We start from the raw sequence: 23489 nt of genomic DNA, 5'->3' as shown, positions 1-23489 counted from the left end.
GCCGTCTTAACTGCAATGTCCGGCCCTAACTCCGAAACATTGCAGCACATTTCAGGGCATAAAAAGGGTATATTGATATCGATGAATCTCGAAGGTAATGCAAGGTTGGACAAAACTCCCCCAAATCCCGAGCCAAATACGTTAATTTTCTCTTGCACACTAAAACTATCTCTTAATATGGCAACACGCAAATCACTACCTGTCACCGGCTTCGGCCTGCTCGGAATGACCTGGCGCCCAAAAGTCACTCCTGATGAACGTGCCTTTCCTGCAATGAAGGCTGCCATCGCAAATGGAGCTACAATCTGGTCCTCATCGTCAATCTACGGTATGGCTCCAGAGGAGCCAACAGCTGGTCTATCCTTATTGCGCCGGTACTTCACGAAATATCCCGAGGATGCGGAAAAGGTCACCCTTTTCATTCGGGCCTGTATGGATGGCAAGACTTTGACCCAGGCCTGCACTCGGGATGGTGTACGTGCTAGTGCTGAGGAATGCAATCGTATGCTGGGTGGTGCTAAAAAGATTGATATTTTTGGACCCGCTCGAATGGACCCAAACGTCCCTGTGGAGGAAACTATCAGTGCTCTCAAAGAACTTGTGGAAGAGGGTCAAGTTGGTGCTGTGGGTTTGTCTGAAGTGGGTGCGCAGACGATTAGAAAAGCTCATGCTATCTGCCCACTGAGTGTTGTTGAGGTGGAATTCTCCCTGTGGAGTACTGACATCCTCACTAATGGAGTTGCCTCCGCTTGCAAGGAACTGGGTGTCCCCATTTTAACCTATGCGCCTCTCGGCTATGGATTCTTGACAGGACAGGTCAGAAAGCTAGAAGATATCCCAAAAGGTGACATCCGTCATATGTTTGGCCGCTTTCAACCAGAAGTAAGTATTATGAACTTCCGGCTCCCAAGAATAGATAATAGTAACCTTCTGGCTACGTAGCATTTCCCCAAGAATCTCGAATTAGTCGACAAGGTCAATGAATTTGCCAAGCAGAAAAGCATCACGCCGGCGCAGGTTGCTCTTGCTTGGATTCGCGCTCACTCAAACACGGAAAAATGTGGTACAATCATCCCAATTCCCGGGGCAACGGAGGCCAAGCGGGTTGACGAGAACTGCAAAGTGATAGAATTGTCTGCAGAGGAAAAGGCAAGGCTTGATAATATACTCGAGTCAATCCCAGTATCTGGAGGAAGACAGATTGCTGGGTTGGAGTCTCAGCTTTGGGGGTAAATCAGCCTGGCTACGTTGAAAACATGTTTCTTCATATGCTGCTTCTCTTCCTTTTGGATTATTGGCCTGTCCCATTTCAACTGAGTGAACGAAAGGGGAAATGAAAATAGGCCTAGACTAGTCAGTAATGCAGAGACGCTTAGGATGTTTTGCGAATATTCTGAATTAAATCAATCTTACTGCCTGTAAAATAGTGCGAGCACCCGTCACCACATAGCCATGCCCTATATGAAGGCTTGCCGACTGGACCAACAACCGCTTAGCCTCGCAAATATTAGCTGCCTTCTAGCCCAGATAGACCCAGAAATTGACAATGCTGCACCACTCGCAAATGTTTGAAGTTTCCCAAGCCGGAACGACTTTGGCCGTTGTAAGTTAGTCTGAGTTCAGACTACCCATATGCACTCAGGCTGCTTGATGGTCGGGGTAGATTCAGGTAACTCGGGTCCTACCAGTGAGAACAGTACATTTCATCCCTTTGTTGGGACACGGGGTTTACGCTGTTTGAAGATCTGAGACTTTATTCATTCATCTCCCGCCCTATAACCGAAAACGCTGAAAGTTGCTGTCATTAGCAAGTGTCTTGGTTTTTGATAATAAGCAGTCGACAAAGCAACATGGAGCGCCGCCCTCGTACCTCCAGTGAAGCGGATAAACTCCTTGCCTTATCAGATCTCCTTCGTAGCACGGCGTTGACGATTAAGGAGGAATGGGCCAAAGAAGATTTCTCGAGGCCAGCCGGCGGGGACACGGCGCGACTCCTACCAAGTGCCCGACTATGGGAGGCGCAAAGGACCATCGAGGCAATTTCGGGGAGCGTGGTCGAACTTGTGTGCGACCCTAGCCAACGCATCCAACAGGTGCTTAGCTTGTTTTTCGAAAGCCGGGCACTGTTTATTGCGGCTGAGCGACGAATTCCTGACCTGCTGGCGGATGTGGGGGATCAAGGAATGGGAATCGATCGTCTGGCTGTGATAACTGGTATCGAGAACAGGAAACTTTGTAAGAAGATATAAACGGCGAGTATGATAAGCTGCTTTTTTGCTGACGAATCGAATGCAGCTCGTATTATGCGAACTCTATGCGCAACCCATATTTTCAAAGAAGTTGGCGAGAATCAATTTGCCAACAACCGCATCTCCGAAGCTCTAGTTCAGAATGATGGGCTTCGCGCTTACGTGCAGTTATTGTAGGTCATATCCCGCTGAATTGGTGAGGGAGATGCCAGATTGATGCTGACAAGCTTTGATTTCAAGCAACTTACATGTTTTCCGTGCCTCTGAGTATTTGCCGAAGTACCTCCTTGGGGGTAAGGGCGCTTCATATGACGTGTGCGAGACAGCACTCCAGGATGCACTCGGTATCGAGGTCCCCCTGTGGGAGTGGATGGCAAAAAAGGTGCCGATACGTCAAGTTCAGTGTGACGGGCCGGGATACCCCAGTGTCCCTGACATTTCAAACTGTGGTATCACTCCAGACGATCAGGGGCTGGTTTACCGCCCCGAACTGAGCAATTTTGCCTTGGCTATGGCTGGCGGTGGGAATGCCTCAGGTGCCGCTCATGCTTTCGGTGAGGAGGACTTACCTCGATTTCACATAGTAGTCCCCTCGACTAATCAAGTTTTGTATAGATTTCCCTTGGGGAGACCTAGGCGATGGTCTCGTGGTCGATGTCGGAGGAGGCGTTGGTGCGTATACCGTCCATGACAGCTGATGTTATAACATGGTTATTTCTAATTGAATCAGGTGGTTTCGTTCTTCAACTTTTGCCTGTGTACCCGAAGCTCAGATTTGTGGTTCAAGACCGCTTGGAGAATGTCGAACAGGGAAAGACGGAGATCTTTCCTCGCGAGGCCCCAGACGCAATCCGCAATGGAAGGGTCAAGTTCATGGCCCACGACTTCTTTCAAGAGAACCCGGTCAAGAACGCTGATGTGTACTGGCTGCGCGGCATCTTGTGAGGAGCACAGCTTTCCCGGCCCATCTGATTGTTTAGCCAGCTTTCTGACACTGTCCCAGGCACGATTGGTCAGACGAGTATTGTATCCGTATTCTGAAGGGCCTCAAGGCATCGATGGGCCCTAAATCCAAGATACTCATCTGCGATCCGGTCATGAACACGACGTTTGGTTGCACTGAGATCCCGCCTGCACCGTATCCTCTCCTCGCCAACTACGGGTACCACGTCCGGTACTGCCATAACAGGGACTTGGGCCTGATGTCCACTATCAATGGCATCGAACGGACTCCCACTCAGTTCAAAGATCTGGTTGACAAGGCAGGTCTCAGGCTGACGAAATTCTGGCCAGTCAGAAGCATGGTGGGTATCACCGAGGTTTGTCTTTGAAAAAAGATGTGATTAACTAGTTGATATTTTGCCCAATGAGCTTGAGTCGGAGAGCATGGTTAAATTCAGGATTATTTGCTGTATTTGCTCAGCGCTAGTTAACTAGTTGACGAGTTTAAACAGCTCCTAGTGAGATAACTGGATAAAACAACTACAGCCTCTGGTTAGCGGTTTAGCTACTCTGTACTCCGTACTCCGTACGAAGTTACTTAAAATAGAACAACAAGACTGACTTAACTCAGTAACCAACTCACTATTTTTGAGATTAGTGTACATGGAGTCAGCGATGTTTGTGTTCATCATCCAATTCCTCTAAAGAGTGTGCTCTCTAACATTTACATTCTTTTGCCTCATCAGTTTGACATGTGGGCAGGATCTCACTCAGTCGCAGGCGGTTTGTTTCCGTCAAGCCTAACATCATCATGGCCCACACTATGTTGGTTATCCCACCTCTTGACATAATCAACACTTCGCTTTAGCCAGCTTTAACTATTCTGGATAGAGTATCTCCTCACGATGCCTGATGGTGGCTCTCTAAACAACACACCTGCCCCTGTTTGAATTTGCGACTTTGTGTTGCAACACATTCACCTGTTCAAGCAACTTCCCCTTCTGCGACCAAGCGGTGCATGGTGTCAATGGTCGCCTCGACTGCGAGCTTGGTCGTCTGAGAAGACCCATAGATATGCGAAATTAGTTTGGGATGACTCGACGCAAAATGCTCTGTCAAGCGACGCCTGCATACCTTCCAATCCGCTATCCTTTGCGCAGAAGCCTCGGGCGTACCTTCGGCAATCTCCGGGTGGTGCCACTCGAAGATATACGTGTAGTAAAATTCTTCATCACCGCCCGGTCCAACACTAACAGCATTGGTGATGGTACTTCCATCCGCGGCGACGAAATCCACGCGGCAAGGCTTGTACATGCGGCACGTTTCCACTGCCTCTGCTGCACCAGCCGGATGACCATGTGGTGCAAACGTCACTCTCCTGGTCACCTCCGTGGCGGACTCAGATAGAATCTCGGTATTGATGATGGCAGAGACAAACTGTTCAGCGTTTCGCACCTTGCGTTCGATACATTCCCAGATCTGGGAGGCTGTCAGTGATCGGCGGCCCTTTTGGTTGATGGGCGCCGTGTATGACATGTTGAATACAACCATTTTGGAGATGATGACATAGAAGGAATGTGCTCTCAAGGAGAACGAAAAAGGATGGCTTTGCCTCTTCTTCATACATTGCATGGAAATGCTAATACTCTACTAAGACGGATTGTGGGAGCCTATACGTGCGGACCCGAGTTCGCTAGGTAGGCAGGCTGTCGGACCCGAGCGTCAATGTACACAGCACTCAGATTAATGTGAGGAGTCCGAGAGCTGGAGATATCTCGCTTGCGTAAATTTCAACAGTACTGTGGGCGCTGCTAAACCGCTCTGCAACACAATCAGCTTTTTTCCTCCACATATCGTTATCTCATATGGATCATTCCCTCTTCAACGAGTTTGCTGGCCGAGCAGCAAAATGGAGTGGGAGTTTCGCTATCGCTGCCGTGATATTTATCGTTTTCCATTCCATGGTGTCGTATTTTAAACTGCGACACATTCCAGGGCCTCCCATTGCTGCTTTTACCAATGTCGTTCGTCGTGCATGGGTAGGGCGCGGCGACCTACACGAGAAACACACCCGTCTGCATCGCAAGTATGGGACAGTTGTTCGTGTTGGCCCGAGAGCCGTCTTGGTTTCACAGCCAAAAGCTATCGAAAAGATCTATGGATTCAAAGCCAAGTTCCTCAAGGTATGTATATCCTCCTCGAAAAAGTCTGCCTTCTGCCTAATTACATATCCACCATGTATAGTCTGAATTCTACGATTCCATCATCCCCCGCATCAAAGGGGGGAAGATTCCGGATGTTTTCGCAACTCGTGATGAGGATCTCCATCGACAGATGCGCAAACCAATCGCCAATTTATATTCGATTGCAAACTTGATCAGCTTTGAGCCGCTGGTCTTCTCGACAATGCGCTGCTTCTTTTCTCGCCTCGACGAGCTCTTCACTGATAAAAACAAGGATTTCGACCTTGGCCAGTGGCTGCAACTCTTCACCTTTGACGTCATGGGTGAGGTAACATTTTCGCGACGGCTCGGGTTTCTCGAGAAAGGTGGTGATATAGAGAATGTTATGGAAAACAATTGGCAGTATTTTCAGGCGGCGGCACCTGTAAGTGTGCCCCGTGACTCTAGGATAGCATACTCCCTGTGGATGCTTGTGATTTGCTAATATCCAGAACAACAGAACACGCAGATGCCTTGGCTGGATTATTTCTGGAAAGACAATCCTTTGCTACCAACTATCTCCAAACGGAACCCACTCGCTGACTTTGGTGCCGCTAGAATCAAAGAGCGCTTGGATATGACAGAAAAGGAGCGTTCCTCCATCAACCAGAGAGATTTCCTATCTTGTTTTATCGAAGAGGCCCATAAAAATCCTGGTCTTCCAAAATTGTGCGTTTCTCCATGGTTGCATTAACTTGGAGCAAGATTTGTGGTTAATCATGAAATCGATGCTTCAGGGCCCTCCCAACGTGGACCAATTCCAATATTCAGGCTGGGGGTGACACGACAGCCATTATGGCCAGTGTTATCTTGTATTATTTGCTCAAGAACCCATCCACACTGGATGTTCTCCAGAGAGAGATCGATAAGGCCGCCCATGAAGGTCGCATATCAGAGTTTGTGACGTGGAAGGAATCACAGACCCTACCATACCTGGATGCATGCGTCAAGGAAGCCTCGAGATTGCATCCCCCGATTGGCTTCCCTTTGGAACGTATTGTACCTGAATCTGGGCTCCAGGTAGACGGGTACCATATTCCCCCCGGCACTCGGGTTTCCATGAATCCATGGGCTGTGCATCGAGAAATTTCGCTCTATGGGGATGACGCAGAAATTTGGAAACCGGAACGCTGGATGTGTAGCGAGATGGAAAAGAAAGCTATGTATCATTCACTTCTAACCGTGAGCGTTCCTTGGAATTACTTGGTGGAAGGAATTTACCTAACTTTCTCGTTCCATTTCACAGTTTGGTGCGGGCCACCGTGTATGCCTCGGGAAGAACCTCTCTTACTTTGAGGTGTACAAGCTTGTTCCGTCATTACTACAAAAGTACCAGGTATGGATACTTCCCCTACGCTGATGAATTTATTCCGCAAGTTTCAAGAGAAAAGCCGCTGCGGCCACCCTTGATGAATGCGTTGAGCTGATATGTGGCCCTAGTTGGAACTTGTTGACCCTCAAAGAGAGTGGTCATTAGAGACAAAATGGTTTACGATGCCATCGGGATTCCGCGTCAGAATTAAGAGTCGCAATTCTACCAAGCGAAATCCCGGTAACCCCAATATTGGCTGAGCACGGGTCCAAATGGCCGGTACAAGGCTACCCGTATCGCTATGTAAACCATATCACAGAATAACAAAAATATTTCTCAGTTCCAGAATCTCCCATAGCCTACCATATTCATGTAACCCACAGAGCCCTAATAAGGCAAAATATTCGAATTCGTTCATCATGGGGTAACTTATCCTGTATTAAGAGAGGCTACCCACCCCTTCCAAAATCGCGGGTTCACTTTAGCCCTATATGTCAGAGCCAAATGAAGAAGATTCAAGGGGATTTCGCTCGGCGGATTATTTATCCACGTTTCTTAGAGGCCACGGTTCCGTGACATTGCAAGTCGTGATTCTTCGTCATCATACTTGATGGTTGCAAATACAGTCGTATTAAGCCTCACTAAAGTGAGACAAAACATATCTAACTTGAGAAGGAACTGCTGAGCAAGAGACTAGCGCGTAAGTAACTGTGGCTGACCAGTGTAAAAACCGCGTCGCATCTTAATAACGGCCCGGGGCTTATCGTTTATCTCGCAGCTTAGGGATAGTCGGATCAAAAGACCCGAAGTCCAGCTGGGGCTGAGCTAGGCCCCGATGATACAAAGATCTTGGACCCGAGCAGGTGTTAGTATCCAGCAAGTTTCTCTCTTCCTCTGCCATTCTGAGGCTTTGAACCGCCATGATTATTTGTCAATCAGGCTTGGAATGGCCTGTAAACTTGCGCTCCCAGTAAAGACCTACTCCTAAGTACGGGATGAAACTGGCATACTTCCATTGCACAGTTAGTTATCATCTCTACGGGCCTCGCTGCTTCGCGGACTTGTCACAACCAGCCAAAGGTCGGCATATGGAGGTATTCACATATTACGTTGTTTATCGCTAATTAGCTCTTTACCTTGAACGATGGTAAGTGGTTCATTATCTATGACACTTAACCAACATCGCTAATTACACTCTAGGCCATCCCAACGCTGGAAGGACTTCCGACTGAGTTGCGGATCGTCATTCTGAGAAACATCACCGATTTGAGTACCCTGAGGAGCCTTATTCATGGTTCTATGATATACCAAGAAACCTTTCACAGCGCTCGCGAGGCTATCCTTGAAAATATAATTTACCATCAGTATGGTCATATGGGGCTCGCACAGGCAATTGCTGCGGTGCAATCAAAGGGAATGCACGCTTCAGAGGCGTCACACAAACCAGGAATTGCGACTATCTTGAACCGCTGTCGCCATTTTCGAAGCGGCTGCTCCTCAAGAACGCTCCGAGCTACTGTCTCAATAACCGCTGAAGAATGTGTTAAGTTACTAGATCTTCACGAGGAGTTCGTCTTCTTCTTACAAGACTTCTGTTTGACAGCGCCATGTCCACCATGGATGGATGCAGTAAAATGGCGAAGTGAAATGTTACCAGTGCGTTTGTCCGATGTTGAGGCGGCACGTATTCTTCGGGCTCTCTGTCGCCTTGAAACGTTTTGTAATATTTTTGGTGTAATGGACAGGGAGGTGGAGCTTAAGCCAGAAGGGAAGCAGCAGGCAAGTTGGATCGGTCATACTTATGACTGGGCAGAAGTGTGGGATATTTTCTTTGGCACGATGCCTCCTTGGGAAGTTGAGGAGATATTCTGTGTTCGGGCGTATCTGCGCAGAAAATATGCTGGGATTTTCGCAGAGATTGCAAATGATGTATCAAGACACATCCCAGGCCCGCATGGTGAGCATATTTGCAAACCAAACTGGAACTTTGGTCTTGCACGCGAACTAACCTGGGCTAATTAATCTGTGAACAGTTTATGAATGTCAGCTGCATCTCGAACACATGGCTGATATGGGTCCCAATTTTCTTTATAGGGTTCTCCATGAGCCACATAAAAGGCGCAGGGATATGGTTGAGAGGAATATCGACAGCGCAGCATGGTCGATCTTCGAACTAATGATATTCATGATCGAGCCTTGGGGCCCTGGTTCTCTTGCAACTAAGCACTGCGGGTATGGAATTCCCGTGTCTTCGCTCCCTCATGTCGAGCGACCAAATCTCAAGTATATCCGATATCGAGGCCGAGGCGGGTCAGTTGACGCCACCCATCTCGATGAATTGTTCAGACATCCAGGTATGGGGGATTACGACGGCTGGAATTGGTATTCGCTGATATGGGATGATGAAAGGTTGCTCAAGTTGAAGGCGCCTTTGTAGTGGATCCGGCCATCAGTGTCGGAATTGGAAGATTTTGACCTCTTAATATGTCTAACACAAGTGCTTTCACGTTTGAGAGTTGCTCTAAGCGCAGAATGTCGCAGACCTCGTCAGCATGAAAAGAATGCTAGCTCAAATCTCAACCTGGCACACAGTTTTAAGCAAATCCACACAAATGGCTAGTTATGGGTATATGGAATACTATTTATACAGCTCGATGGATGGCAGCAGCCTATGTTAAAGAGCTCTCCATAAGATTCGGTTGTTCCGTCCCCTGAGGATTCTTCGGATCTTGTGTGGGTGAGCGCCAGGGGAGCTCGCTGCAGAGAAGTTACAGTCCGAACGTTGCTAGATAACACTACCCTGTACTATGTAGCCCCGAAACGGTTAGGCGGGAGCCAGGAGAAGCTTGCCGTGAACTTTAGTGAAGTTAGTTAGTTAGTAAAAAAGCAAACAAGACAAACAATTATGGGAACTCCTGAAACTCTTCTCACCTCTGAGCTCGAAGCAAAGGTTTTGGAAATTGAGGACAGGCCACAGATGTAGTTTGCATATTTTTCTTTTCTTCTTCTTCTTCTTTTTTTTTTTTTTTTTACTAGAGTTAAATTGTTTCACTAGCATTATGGAGTCTTTGCTTTTTGTGTGTGACTCTTGTTCATTGATTATTTCAGCCGAGCAGATTTCTGACTAATCTATATTGATATATTGAAATCCGAGTTTTATAACAGCTATTGTAAGCTTTAATGGTGATTCTTTGGAAAGCAGCAAGATTAGGCGTCTCACAACGACTTGTTGATAATAGGTGTTGGTTGCTTTTCTTAAGTCATCAGAGATGGTAACACGGATCCCGTCTTCAAGAGAAATCAGACTGACACAATGTGAAAGACCTCCAACCTGTGAAAAAGAAGGATCTACTATAACCACAGTGGCCAGAGACCATTTATTTTGGCTACTATGGGAGCACCAGCACAGCCTTGGAAAACCAGACATTGTGTGCCCTGTGGGTTGGTGTTTCAGTGTATGCTCGGATGCAGGTTCTCAAACAACCTCCCACTCCTTAATGACACAGATAAGTAAGTGATGGACTCAAATCCACATTATGTTGTTCCTCATTTTTGTGCGGCGCCTGTACAGCAAAAAGTGATATACTTGCATTTAGAACAATGATGTACAAGATTACTGTTGAACACCAACCTTATGCTGGCAAATGAAGTGGGGATGTTCGAAGATTATAAAGGTGGAGAATGCCGCCAAGGTGGGAGGAACAATCTCAACGCAAATTGACACGGGAGTAACTATTGATATTTGTGGTAGATCAGCGGCGATATCAATTGAGTGTGACTCTCTTATTGACAATTGATGAGTGCCATTTCTACAGAATCTCCCCCCCCCCCAAAGAAGGGGGGGGAGGGAGAGAAGAAGAACGGAGGTTTCCCAAAAACAAATGAAAAGGTTGGGCGAATCATCATCCATCCATTGCCCTTTTTTCAAAAGATCCAACTTGCTAGTCTATCAAGAGTTGGACTTCACAGCAAGTTGTACTGAATACTAGTCTGTTCGTTAGCAACCACTAAATAAATTCACTAAGGTGAATACTTCATGGGCGGTCTTACCTACGCGTGAGTACCATGAAGCCAGTCCATCACACCCAAAATACCAAAGTTGATATTCCCTTTTTCATGATGAATATCGTGGTTTTCTACGCTTGGCAGACGGAACAAGGAATACCCGCTATGCGACACAGCAGCATCAAACACTGCTACAAACGCAAACAGCATCAGAGTCAGGAAATGTACCCTTTGAACAGCCATTGAGATATATATTGGCATCGCATTCACCAATACATGGTCTATTGTATGGGAATATATGGCGGCTAGCGCAATCGGAGCTCGAAATTCGTGGTGGATTCGATGTATCCTTCGATACAATATCTTTGTGTGCATCAAACGGTGCACATAATAAAACACCACATCCCTCAGGATCGCACCCACGGCGCAGTTAATCACCACTTCAAGGATGCTTGGAAGTTGAGAATCCATCCGAAAGGGTGTGAGTTCGTAATTTGATATCCGCAGCAGGAAGAAATGAGACGCGATCAGGAATAACTGGTTTCCAAACACGAGGCCTAGACATGAGAGCATCTGTCGTTTGGAAGGTTGTTTGCATGGTTGCTGAATCTTTCGACTGGCAAAAGAAGCTGGCTTTAGTATATCAAACGCCAGGAATCCCAAGCCGGGCAAGATGAAGCCAAAGAACTGGACTGCCGCTGACCCAACTCCTTCGATCCATCCAGGGGTATAACGGGCACATATGCCTTCCCATGTCGACGTTGCAAAGGACATTCTCTCTGAGTATCGCTTTAGCTGCTTGTGCTCCGGTATAGGACACAATGGTACATATATCTCCGTCAATGTTGCATCGAAACAAACCGTCCGAGATATATAGCTCCGATCGCTCTTTGTGGGACTTATCAGCTGCAGTTCTTTTCCATAATGGTAGCAATCAATCGCCCTACGTAGTCTTCTTACCCAGTAAGGGAATATCCAAGGTCTCCAGTCCCAAATGAATGACCGCGTTGTAGCGGTTCGCTAATTCGCCTAATCCGACTATGAAAAGCATAACATTCCCTTTTTCGAAAGCAAACTTCTTCGGCCGCTTTTATATACATGTTAGCACAGCATCCTTGGATATGCTTCCGATTCACTTGGAAGCCATGCCCATGGCTCCGGATCACAGAGCTGCACGCCAGTTCCCCCGCGGCCCTATGCTGATGTAGACTGAATAAGTGTGCCTTAAGAGAAAGGCAGTCAGTGAAAGGTTTCTTTCTTTGTCTTGTTCTTTTTCTTTTTCTTGAAATTTGTCTTCAAGTTTGTCTTTATTCTCGATAAGTCTTCTTTGGAAATGAAGAATAGTGAACGTTACTGATATATGAATTTTCAATGAAGAAATTTGTGCTTCCGCACTGCATAGCCCAATGATGACATGATATCCCGCATTCCAAATTCAAAATTATCCAGATGCGTTGAAGTAAGACGCCAATGGCTAGTTTGGATGAGATTTTGCTGGTCCATCCCTGAAGTGTAGTGTTGGCATTGTAAGAATTCATCCACACGAACAAAGCAGCAAGCAGAAAGTTTCACCTGTTTAACTTGCATATATTGCATGTACATCGAGGTCTCTTGCTTAACATGCGTAAATTGAAAACCGACACTTTGAAAAGTTGGTGGGGTGCCGAGGTGCAAACGTTCTCGAGGGTCTGCAAGTACATCCTTGAGCTTCGGAAAAACGTGGTGATAACCGGAATAACACCAAAGCTCAGTGCTTGTGGGTTATCCTGTATCCTTCTGGTCAGATTGCCATGCAGAACCCCAGCTCAAATGATACTGTTGCTGGCCTCTTTATTGGCGCTAGCAAAAGATCAAAGAAGTCCTCATGTCCAACGGAATGGATCATCTTAATGGCATCAATCCAACCAGCCAAAGGTAATGTAACTCCATTTCAGGCTCGGTGAGTCTTTTAACCAACACTGAACTGAAAGGAAATTTCAGTGGCTGTCGGGGAGACCGATGCATGCTTGCATCAGTCTTTTGCCATGCGTCCACTCCCCAGATATAGTTGGATAGTTATGAAGGACTATTGAATGCATTGCTCAGCGCCAATGGACAATGCAGTCAACCATGGCATCCCCATACGCCAAAGCAGTGTTTGATGTGGAGATCATGAAAGGCCCTGCATATACCATGCATGCGAGTGGTACAGCAGTTGCGGCAGTAAGCAAACAAATCACATACAGAGTACATTTATGCAGTGTCAACGCCAGCTACTCCGTGCTTGCTATGCTGTTTCTCACAAAACACAGGGACGTACAACGAAATAGTTTAAAGCAGAGAGCAAAGTTTGTGACAGTTGAGCGACACTTGCAGATTCAAAAGGGTACCAAGAAGGCACAAAACTCGATAACAAATACATGACACAAGTCAAGGATGTTGACGCACTTATGAGACAGCATCCTTGATTCTTGTCGTCAGCTACGAGACGCCATGTGATGATTTCCCGGCTGCAAGCTTGCCCATGCCGGCATATCCAAAATAATTGTTTCGTTCCTTCTATCCACATTAGCTGGAAAGAAGTGCGCCGAGTTATGATGCTTGGGAAATGCTTTGCCTCATGTCCTGGCGAAATGCGGCTGACAGTCCCAAGAGCAGGGGTATACATAGGATTGAGACCGTGCTGAGAAAAGAACCTGGTCTTCCCGGTCCTGTTTTCGAGACCGTTGGCTTTATAACAAGGACCGGTGGGCTATAACTAGCACCAAGAAATTATACATGTTCGCCCGCGTTCGAGAAGGAACATGGAACAAAAAAGGCGACTATTATTGCGGCAGGCGACGTGGGTTTTGTGTTCTAGGTTTCTCTTTTAACGCGCTCGGGGCCCTATCAGCGTGTCTGGAGGCGGGATTAGAATCGTCGTATGTGTTTGGGGGGGCGAGAAAGCTCGCGTGTGTGTTTCTGCGTTTCCGGGGCGGCGGTTGAATGTTGCATTTGGCATAACCAGCACGGCGAGCAGCACGCCCCGTACGCCCCGTACGTAGCAAGGTTTAGACATCCCTGGAGGTGTCTAAGCCAGGAGGCGAATGGCGCTTCTCGCTCCACGCGAGGAGCAAAGATCGGTTTATAATTCCTCTTTACCTGTAGAGCCTGCACGGCATCCGAAGGGCGATTTTGCTGTCGGTACTCCGTACCTGGGGCGAATGGCTTTGTCCAGATCCAGCGTTGCCCCTCGTGCCATGTCGTTCGCGACACTTACCTTGGGTTGGCGGGCGGTTAGTGAGTTAATTTAGTGGATGTGTTGATTCCAGCGTTTGTTCTCTGTACAGTTCGAAATTCGGCTTTGGCAGCCATAGCTAGCGCACGACCGCGTCTTTCTCACGTCTCGCGATAAAATGACACTCCCCGCCCACCAGAATTGCAATCTTTCATTCCGTCTCAACTGGTTCGTCGCGGACTCCAGAACGCGCATCGGGGCCGTGGGCTTTACGCTCCTTGGCTCAGCGAGGCGGGGGTCCTCCGAACACTTCCCCATCAACCCACTCAAACGATCTACGAACATGCAACCCTGCCAGGGGTTTGTACCATATTACGAGAATTCTGGAGGCAAAGCACGGGAATTTTCTTTTCCAGTATGCGACAGAGGAGCCCAAAGCCTCCTTGGGAGTCGGATCCGTTCTAAGCAACCGTGTGCCCATCATGATGAAGCTCAGCACCTGTCGAGGTGAGATCACGAGAGAGGCCTGGACTCTCACATCCCAATTTCAAGCTCCACTTCAAGGTAATGAGGATTTGCCGATGTGCGGTGTTGTGCTTTCAGACTAATGGCTTCGCTCGTCACTCTTGAGGTAATTTCTGCCCAAGCCCAGCTCCCTCGGCGCGTCGTCTGTCTGAGACTCTTAACATGTGGGTGTCGACTACGACCACCAGACCCTTTAGTGTAGCATCCGACTGTGGAGTTACCCGCTCCCAAATTCACATCCATAGTTTATTCTATTTCATCGGAATCGAATACAGTCCTCGTCGCGCTACGAATTCTGCTCGTGCCGCCACCTTTCGAAATAGAAGTTGCGCGCTCTCGCTCCGCCACCACCCCTCTACGGAGTACACGAATTACAAGTCAGATCACTTGGCCCAGGAGTGACCAATGTTGAATGGCAGCGATTTGGCAGTTGTGACTGGGTAGAGGAGTACCAAGGACAACCCTGACTGCCTGCGGTCGACCTGCTCTCAACGGTATTTCTATTGGCTTTGTAACGGAACCAAGTGATAACTGCGTTTCCTTGGATCTGGCTGTTAACTAATAACTCTGTTCCTGGGCTCAAGGATGGGCCGGTGATTCGAAACCCCGGCCCAATAAGTGGAACATCCTGGCCCGCCCACGGTGATAGGTGGAATCGGCTGTGTAGTGGAACTTTGCGGACTGGCCTACCACATCGCAGGGTTGCCCAGTCCTCTCCAGAGTCACACTATTTCTCCATAGCACCACCTTCGACCTTTGCCCTCCTCGTCGACGAGCTTCTTGGAGACCTGGTCACACTGGCTCCCATGGCGTCGGAGAAAACATTTACTGGAAGGAATCCTCTCTGCTGTGGGTTCTGGCCGGACGAGTGGGGTTGAATAGCTCAACTAATCAACTTAACAAGTAGTATTATCACCCGGACACTTGCGCATACTGATGCTCGCCTCTCAATAACCGTGGGTCCTGCTCCTAGTCGGCCTTAAATACCCTGAGGACAGAGTAATGCTGGTGATATTACTCCCAGACACCCCAGCCCTGGGCTAGAAAACTGGCTCCGATCTTTTTTTCCTTGGAGCCCTCCCCCAGCTTTTCCTTGTTTCCATTTCTTTCCTATTTTCCCCTTTCTTACATCCTCTCACTCACTGCGCATAAGTTTCAGATTGTTGGGTTTCAAAGCGCAGATGTCGCCCTGCGACAGTCATCTTCACAGCGATCGGAGTGCGTGCTGGAATTTAAAGCGTTGAAATCTTCGTCGAGGGATCCAAGAGGGTCACTGAAATACTCCATCGAGGGGCTCCAACAACGGCTCTACCGCCCATGAATCAATTGTTGTGATATACGTTCAACTTTTGGGGGGGAAACAAAGGGAAGAACACAAACCAAAAGACCCCAAAGTCCCGACGGCGAGATAGACCATGGCGTTGGATTATAGTAAAAATGGGCTTTGCCCAGTTCCTTTTTTGCAAGAAGATCTTTACCCAGCGGAAGGGGGATGTGAGTTCGGAACTATGTTCATATGGTTTGTTGATGAGCTTTGTTCCACTGATATTGAAGCACCCTACTAGTTGTTCATGGTCGGTCCTGCGCAATCCAAGGAAATATATCCTGCTGCTTGCCATGTCCGCAGGTGGATTGGAGATACAAAGATGGTATTTTCCCCCGTCATCCTACTTTATTCTCATATGTTATTCCGCTCTTAACAATGATGGGCAGATTTCATGGACAAAACAGCAGTTGCCAACTGGCTTGCACTGGCTGTTTTTGTGGTGAACGGCTTTATGTTGATCACTTATGCTGTCTTACCTGTTAAATATACACATCGCCATTATTTGAGCATCTGTCTGATTGTTGCAATTATGCTAATGGAGGTATGGATTTGTACGGCTCTTGAATTCGTTCGTTGGCAGACGCTAACCTTGACATAGCTCTCCTTTATAATTCCACTCGGCGCCCAACCGCAACAGTGCTACAATGCGATTACCCCCAACGATATGAAATCAGACATAACGTGTGCCTTTACCAGTGCCCTGATTTTGGGCGGCGGCTGGTCGGTGATCTTATGGAGTATGTTAAGATGAAAACGGGCGTTTATGTATAAGATTGCTAACGCCCTAGAAGGTTTTTGCCGTACCCTATCCCTCCATCTACAGATTTGCTGGGATGTTGTACCTGGCCAGAAATTTTTCATTGCAACAATGGCGTTTGGATGGGGTATCCCGATCGCAGGTGTTACAGTCGCATTAGCGGTTACCGGAAGCTCTTATCGCTTTGGAAGCATATGTCACATCAACCACGACAAAGGGCTTTATGATTTCTGGGGCCCGTTAATGGCCTTCGCTGCCGCTACTCTGATAATCCATCTGGGTACTCTAGGCTACTGCATACAAGTTTACGTCAAGTCCATGCTGGACAACAATCCCACGACAGATAATAGTTCCACTTTGCCCTCCTATACGGGGAGTGTACGAACTCTTTCAGCCCGTCAAACCTACCGCCGCGTCAGAAGAGTCTTGCAACTCCAATGGAGAGGCGTTGCTGTGGTGATTACTATCCTGGCAAACGTCATTTTCTTCACTATTATTTTTCTATCTCTTGATAACTCTGCCAGAAGAACACCAGAAAATTCGATCAAACATATACCCTGGCTCGAATGTCTCGTCATAGCCGGTGGGGACAGAAATCGATGCGTTGCAGAGGCATCCACCCTCGGACCCAGTGAAGCTGCTATGTTGGCAGTTTTGATCCTGCTTTCTCTAAGCGGATTTTGGACTATCGTTTTCCTGGGGCACGTTAGTATGATTACAGGTTGGTTCAATTGGATAAAAGAGAAGTTACGTCCAAACAAGGAATTCGTCTCCATGGATGCTCGCGTGACGGGCACCCAGAGTCGTGCATATGAGATGCTCAGCGCAGATCGCCAACAGTCCTTAAAATCGCCAGAACCACTGCTCTCTCGGGCCCGAGACTCCGATAATTCTATCTACACAATGGGTGAACCTACCTACACGCTTGACGCAACTGCTGATAATCTCGCCCGAGAGGCCAAGTATAACAGCCCGCCACTCAGCTTTTCCACGCCTCGACCACCAAGCGCATCCCGTGGCTTTTCTCCCCGGGATTGGGACCCTCGGTCGACATTTGCTCCAAGCCAAGGTGGCGGGGCGCACTGGTACGAAAACAAAAATTCACCTTGAGGGCTTGTGCTTCCTGTCCCGCTGGATGGGCCTCTCTTAATCCGCGATATTCGAGCCTATTATGGAACCCACAGCCCTTCTTCCCCAAATGAAATGGCGCTTGCGAATGATTCGCATAATAGAATGCGCTTTGGGAATGTACTGTGGGTGTTATATTGCTATATGTTCATGCAACCCCGCCGAGCGGTAAACGGATGTGGCGTTATGTTGACGCCTCAAATCACTTGAGTTATCTTCCTACTTACTTATATTCTTGTCGGTCGTTTCTACACCGCTGAACCCAATACCTTTATTGTTTCCTTGTACAGATTATTGTTTTGAATACTGTGCCGGCTGCTGATATAATTTTTCTTGTATTCATCGTGTTAGCGATGGGTGGGCGGAATTGGATACCTCAACTGGGATATACTGGAATGGATAGGCGTTTTGCCCCTTTTGGGTTTTGGAAGACATTGCCGAGCCTTTTCTTTTGTCTTCCCTTCGAACACTATACTACACTGTTACCTGACGGATAATTTCTTCTTCCTTTCTTTCCTTCCTTCCTTTTTTTTTTTTTCCCCCCTCCAAAATATGCATTCCTGGGCGGAGTTGCAAGCGGGGATGCTTCCAAGGCACCGGGGAACCTGGCCCCAACGGCATGATTGGGATCGCAGTGGATGAGACGTGAACCTTGGGGCAGAGGCTAGTTCTGATCTCGTATTTTACTTGAACATTGTGTACATCTAGTTATAGATTCACATCATAATAAATACATAGTGACTTCTATCCTGCTCATGAAAGCATGGCACACATGTGAACCGAGGCGAAGGATGATGAATCGATAGAAAACACTGTGGCCATATCGCAGGCTATGTGGGAGATGGCCCATGATCGTGACGGTCAGACTTGTTTCCCTGGGAGTCCACGTTGATCGAGATGGCGGGCGGGTGGAATTGAGTTTTGTGACTCTCTTGGCTCGGGGCGCAACGATCTGATTTTTGCTCCGTTTTAGACTTTCGGTTGAACATGCAGAAAGTCAATGAAGTTTTCATCTCGACTAACGCGGAGACTGTCCTGTTTCATCTCGATCCACCACGTTTCTCCTACCATGGTTCTAAACCGCCAAGTTAAGGCTAATGTACAGTAGTTATTTTCCGTTTTTGAATTCGGGTTGTAAAGCCGGGTTCGGCTACCGACGGCGAACTTTCAAAGGTTGGGACCATGAGCGGTGCAAAAAAGGGCGTGCTGCAATGATGTTTCCGGATTACAGATCTGAGTCTGGTAGTTTGTGGAGTAGCCAACATTTGTACCACGTACGCATATGGAGAGGATATGCTAATCCTGCGGTTGCCAGTCGTAGCCAACGGCCATTAGTGGTGGGTCTGGTAGTGGACGGCTTGCAAGTTGCAATTTTCTGTGTCACGACCGTTTCGTTGACTCGGATCTGGAGTACGGAGTACAGAGGACCCTGTGGTTAGCCTTCCCCGCCCATATGCACATGGAAGAGGAACTTGTTAAGTACATATACATGAGTAACTAACTACGGAGTACGGAGTAGTGATGAATATGAATAGGGTTTCGGAGCGCTGACTACACCCTGCTAGATGCCGCAAGGCCTTCCCGGCATTAGGGACAATTTTTCTTCAGCTGCTGGTCATCAGAAGAGCCGTTAATTCATATCAAAAACATGTGAACCTGTGGAGTCTCCCAGTCTCCGGCTGGGCAGCTGAAGCATTGAAAGTCAAGCTCGTCACAGCCTGAGCGCAGATGCAGAGCGACAATTCAGAGCAGCCCCGGTTTGTTCCTCCCTTGGCGAAGAACCAACGCCTTTGAATCTCGGCCATTGAGTCACCGACGCAGTTATGAAGAAGCTATTGACACTAATGCACCCGCTCTTTTCAAGCGGGACGTTGCGATTCGCGTTGATGCTCGATAGAACTCCATCTCCAGAAGATGTCTGGAATGAGGCCGTGGATATTTCCCCGTGGGGGAAGCGGGAAGCCTAGCTTGACCTACAGGTGCCTGTGGGACGTTGTGTTCCCATTTCTCGAGCTCCCATCCTGGACAATCGGGTTCCCGTCCCTTGGATGGGGAATGTGACGCAAGATCATGGCTGGGGTTGGACGGATCCCTTCGGCTGGCACGATGAATTCGGTTGCATAACCTTCAGCTACGCCATGTTCTGGACTCGACAGCTCATTGTGGAAAGACAAAATTGGGCTTTTCAAGCATGCGCAACATGAACATCGGATCCTTCGTGCCCGAGAGGTTCACCGCCAACTCTAGGAAGGTTGAAGCCGAAAGCCTCGGCGTCGAACAGATCGTCGATCTAAAACAAGCATAAAATATCATGTGAATGCTCCGTCATCGCCAACCATGGCATTCGAGTTTACAATTCTTGTTGCAAGTTGGAATCCCTTTTTTTTTTTTTTTTTTGAAGAGAGTGTCTTCACACATGCAATAGCATACTTTCACACATCCTCATCGATCACTTGGCGTTGAAGCTAGCTCGCATTCGACTACTCGCTGACCGAAAAGGCTGAATATCCGCCGATGCCATTCTAAACCCCAGAGACTCCTGGTTCACTCGGCTTCACACCTGATGTGTGGGAAATAACGCAGATTGCTACGGAGTACATATGTCAATGTCGATTGAAAAGCAATCACAAAGAGTTTCTCATCTGCAATCATGGCACGAGGGACACTCTATAACTATACTATCCGTGCGGAAAAAAACCTCGCAGAAATATTTTTTTTTTAAAGAGCCAAATCTTCACGTTCCAGGTTTCTCGAATCGCGAAGGGACTCAACTGAGCCGCGGTTGATTTTGGGGAGATCTGCAAAGTCTTTTCGATTGGATCTTTGCTACATTGCCCCTTCGTCTGCGCAGGCAGATAATGTTTTCGAGACGGATGGTTGACATTGTAAACAGAAACCTTGAACTTTTTTGGCGAGTTTACCCAATCCGTCCGCCACGGTGCAGTGAGAACTGTGTGAATGCGCCCACCTAGCTAACCCAACTACTCCGTATACGACGGCACATTCCTTGCCCTCGAGTTTGGATATTGTTAGTTATCTCACGAGCACGGTGGGAATACCTTGACCCTCCGGTTCACTTTGAACGTCTGGATTACGGCCAGATGTTTACTGAGATCCGCTATCTGTTCCAAGGCCCGGCGAACATCCATCTAAACCGCGGTGTGATGTTGCAAAGTGCTAGTTGCGAGACGATCAAAGCTTTCCTACCGCCTGAGCTTCGCATACTATGAACGACACTATACTGGGAAGTTTTAACTGTGATTTTCATTATACTACACTGTTGCAATACAAGCGTTCGTTTAGCCATTTTCCCGCAAACATGAACAAGAGCTTATACCTTAAGCTGAAAACGGAACCCCGATAATATCGTCAAACTTCGAATAGAATGGGTAGCACCACCGATAGATTTGGAAAACTTAACTCCTCTCAGGGGCGGTGTAATCACCAAGCACCGACATCGAAATTTTCCTACGTGGAGTTGTGAGCGACAAGATTTGTGATCGGCAGAATGTATAAAAAAGCTCACCTCTGAAAAAAATGTAGTCACGACTGTCCGGTCCTGGAACTTACGTCCCGCCAACGCCTTCATTGCTTTATAGGCAGACTCGTAATTGTCGAATTTTACGTAGATTTTTCCAACACCGGCTGACTGCCGACTGCCACCAGTAGGCCGTGGAACCTTCATCTCAAGGACTTGTCCATATTTTGAACACTCGTCGCGAACGTCGTCGCAGATTTCTAGAAAGTGTTAGAATTGGCGAGTCCCTGTAAAAGAGAAAGATATCATATCATACCTTCGTAGTCATCGTTGTCCATCAGTTCCTCAGCCGTAACCATATTGAGCAACTGCAAAACTCGACCAGTTTCAAGATCTTGAGATGTCGTTTTGGCAAACATTGACATAGCATTTACACCCATATCAAGACCAGCAGCCTGGGTAGCCCCAATGCTAGCTCGGGTTACCTTCAGCCGTTTATCACCGAGTTCCATGCCATTCAAACCCTCGACTGCAATGTTGGTGGATGAGGGGTCGACGTATTCGCAGAAAGCAATGCCCTAAAACACGGTGTTAAGTCTTCTTCACGGGAACTATGGAGAAATTTTCAACATACCCTAGATTCATCGGTTCCGCTGTCCTTGACCAGTATAAAGGACTTCAGCTCGCCGAATGATACCAGAAGCATTGTTACCTGTTCTTCTTGAATGAATGGAGGAATGTTCGTAACGCATATCTTATTGGGAGAGTCGGGGACTTCATTTGAAACGACGCCCTCTTGACGGTTCGAATCGTCCGTTTCGGATGGTACGATATAATCTTTCGGCCTCCGAATAGAAAGACCTTGGCTCGATCCGTTTGTGTGGCCGTTGGCATCATCGGGTTCCATTGAGACACCGTCGAAAGCCAATGCAACGGTGGCATCGGCCGCGGTTTTGAACTCCAGCAGGGCGAATGTCCCATCAGTTGACAGCTGTGCCGACACACATGGATCAACACCGCTGACAACGTTTAGACCATTCAACTGTAGGTTAAAAAATTGTGCAATAGAATCTTCAGAAAGAGATGGAGATAAATTGTAAACAAAGAGCCGTTTGGCCTGTCGAGAATTTGAGGGCTTGAGGAGCGTATTGCTTGCATTTCCCCCTGGCTGATTCATAAACGCTTGCAAACGACTGGGATCGACTGCCTGCTGACGTGGTGCGCCTGGAAGGGGGAACATGCCTGTGGGAATTGTTAGATGGCTTTACAATCATTTATGGTAGTATTCAGTCTTAACAAACCTGAGAGTTTCGCCTGCTCGGCGGTAACATTTTCGTAACCTGGAGGTTTTATATCCCATTGAGTCAGCCGCCGTTTCCGTTCCAGAATCGGCACAACGTCCGTCAGATCCGGAGTAGGTTCCTTCTTTCGTTGTGCAGGGCTCTGGCTTCTTCGCCTGTCTCTGCCTCCACGGTCCCTACGAGGCCGGTCATCAAAAAGCTCGCGTTCCCGTCGCGAAGGTCTCTCATCGTCTTCGCGTCTATCACGTCTTCTATCGCCCCTATCTCGATCCCAGTCTCGGTCATCACGTCGGCTATATCGATCCTCTCGCTCCCGTGCGCGATAATCGCGACTGCTGGAATACGAATCTAACTCATGATCGCGACGCGAGGAACGGGAACTGTGGTGCGGAGACCTAGATCGTCTCCGGTCTCTATCGCGTCTATCTCCACGGTCGCCGCGATCCCTTCGATCATCTCGCTCGGAACGAGAGCCCTGTGGGAAAAGAAAACAGTAAGCAAAGCAGCACAGAACACGTTCTAGGTGATGCGCATTCTTACGTAGTAGTCTCTCGACCGTCCGGTATCTGAGCACTTTGTTAGTTTCAATTGATACCAGTCAACAGAAGCCTCCTCTGAAATAGCTCATACCTCTCGAGCTGTAGGCCTCGCCGTTCATCCTGTCTGACCAGGATCAGGAGGTTGCCGTCGAGTAATGACACAAAATTGCGGGATTTTGAAGCACAGATAAAGGGGAGTGGACTCTGGGAAAAGCGAATGAAGGGATAGGAAATTTTAGAAAAGGTCAGAGAAACCTGCTATTCCTTGTCCTCATGAATCTGCTCGGTGCTGAAAATCTTCGATTGCGCATCTGCAAGACAGATCAAAAGATGATGTTCTCCCAGCTTCATGTTCCAGCCACACTAGGCTCTTTTAGGTTAATCTAAAACTTTAATTGCTGATAAAGAAAGTGTTACATAATCATATCCTTGTGGTCCTGATTCGCCAGGCCCTCACGGCCTGTTTTTGTCCGACCTCGACGCCCGGGTGGCTGCAGCGAAGGGATGG

At 47.9% G+C, this 23489-nt stretch overlaps 9 protein-coding genes across 9 annotated transcripts; 7 read left to right on the top strand and 2 right to left on the bottom strand.

Annotated features, from left to right (window-relative positions):
- Nucleotides 1-177: 177 nt before the first annotated feature.
- PLR1 (Pyridoxine 4-dehydrogenase) lies at nucleotides 178-1233 on the top strand (the record flags this gene model as incomplete). Its single annotated transcript, XM_003071553.2, has 2 exons — nucleotides 178-882; nucleotides 943-1233. The coding sequence occupies 2 exons, from the start codon at nucleotides 178-180 to the stop codon at nucleotides 1231-1233; spliced, it is 996 nt and encodes a 331-aa protein (XP_003071599.2).
- Nucleotides 1234-1850: 617 nt separating this feature from the next.
- Nucleotides 1851-3580, top strand: D8B26_004000 (uncharacterized protein; the record flags this gene model as incomplete). Its single annotated transcript, XM_003071554.2, has 6 exons — nucleotides 1851-2235; nucleotides 2296-2422; nucleotides 2490-2803; nucleotides 2865-2921; nucleotides 2980-3190; nucleotides 3253-3580. 6 exons carry the CDS (start codon nucleotides 1851-1853, stop codon nucleotides 3578-3580), a joined length of 1422 nt encoding a protein of 473 aa, XP_003071600.2.
- A 390-nt stretch (nucleotides 3581-3970) lies between these two features.
- On the bottom strand, nucleotides 3971-5001 carry D8B26_003999 (uncharacterized protein). Its single transcript, XM_003071555.2, has one exon. The coding sequence runs from the start codon at nucleotides 4821-4823 to the stop codon at nucleotides 4176-4178; it is 648 nt and encodes a 215-aa protein (XP_003071601.1). The 5' UTR covers nucleotides 4824-5001; the 3' UTR covers nucleotides 3971-4175.
- A 55-nt stretch (nucleotides 5002-5056) lies between these two features.
- Nucleotides 5057-6985, top strand: D8B26_003998 (uncharacterized protein; the record flags this gene model as incomplete). Its single annotated transcript, XM_066124335.1, has 6 exons — nucleotides 5057-5374; nucleotides 5436-5798; nucleotides 5874-6082; nucleotides 6151-6595; nucleotides 6660-6749; nucleotides 6854-6985. 6 exons carry the CDS (start codon nucleotides 5057-5059, stop codon nucleotides 6983-6985), a joined length of 1557 nt encoding a protein of 518 aa, XP_065980415.1.
- An 884-nt stretch (nucleotides 6986-7869) lies between these two features.
- On the top strand, nucleotides 7870-8747 carry D8B26_003997 (uncharacterized protein; the record flags this gene model as incomplete). The annotated part of the gene is made up of 2 exons (XM_003071557.2): nucleotides 7870-7872; nucleotides 7926-8747. The coding sequence occupies 2 exons, from the start codon at nucleotides 7870-7872 to the stop codon at nucleotides 8745-8747; spliced, it is 825 nt and encodes a 274-aa protein (XP_003071603.1).
- Nucleotides 8748-8787: 40 nt separating this feature from the next.
- On the top strand, nucleotides 8788-9162 carry D8B26_003996 (uncharacterized protein; the record flags this gene model as incomplete). The annotated part of the gene is made up of 1 exon (XM_066124334.1): nucleotides 8788-9162. One exon carries the CDS (start codon nucleotides 8788-8790, stop codon nucleotides 9160-9162), a length of 375 nt encoding a protein of 124 aa, XP_065980414.1.
- Nucleotides 9163-13948: 4786 nt separating this feature from the next.
- D8B26_003995 (uncharacterized protein) lies at nucleotides 13949-14853 on the top strand (the record flags this gene model as incomplete). The annotated part of the gene is made up of 3 exons (XM_066124333.1): nucleotides 13949-13988; nucleotides 14173-14490; nucleotides 14558-14853. 3 exons carry the CDS (start codon nucleotides 13949-13951, stop codon nucleotides 14851-14853), a joined length of 654 nt encoding a protein of 217 aa, XP_065980413.1.
- Nucleotides 14854-15613: 760 nt separating this feature from the next.
- Nucleotides 15614-17645, top strand: D8B26_003994 (uncharacterized protein; the record flags this gene model as incomplete). The annotated part of the gene is made up of 5 exons (XM_003071559.2): nucleotides 15614-15945; nucleotides 16017-16100; nucleotides 16165-16319; nucleotides 16377-16515; nucleotides 16570-17645. The coding sequence occupies exons 1-5, from the start codon at nucleotides 15867-15869 to the stop codon at nucleotides 17643-17645; spliced, it is 1533 nt and encodes a 510-aa protein (XP_003071605.2). The 5' UTR covers nucleotides 15614-15866.
- A 3259-nt stretch (nucleotides 17646-20904) lies between these two features.
- D8B26_003993 (uncharacterized protein) lies at nucleotides 20905-23100 on the bottom strand (the record flags this gene model as incomplete). The annotated part of the gene is made up of 7 exons (XM_003071560.2): nucleotides 20905-21131; nucleotides 21190-21401; nucleotides 21458-21719; nucleotides 21776-22383; nucleotides 22443-22917; nucleotides 22983-23008; nucleotides 23073-23100. 7 exons carry the CDS (start codon nucleotides 23098-23100, stop codon nucleotides 21105-21107), a joined length of 1638 nt encoding a protein of 545 aa, XP_003071606.2. The 3' UTR covers nucleotides 20905-21104.
- Between the last annotated feature and the right edge of the window lie 389 nt (nucleotides 23101-23489).

This window comes from Coccidioides posadasii, chromosome 2 (genome assembly GCF_018416015.2).
Source record: "Coccidioides posadasii str. Silveira chromosome 2, complete sequence".
NCBI classification, from domain to species: Eukaryota; Fungi; Ascomycota; class Eurotiomycetes; order Onygenales; family Onygenaceae; genus Coccidioides; species Coccidioides posadasii.
Note: the sequence above shows the minus strand (reverse complement) of the source record. Positions and strands in the feature narration are given on the sequence as shown.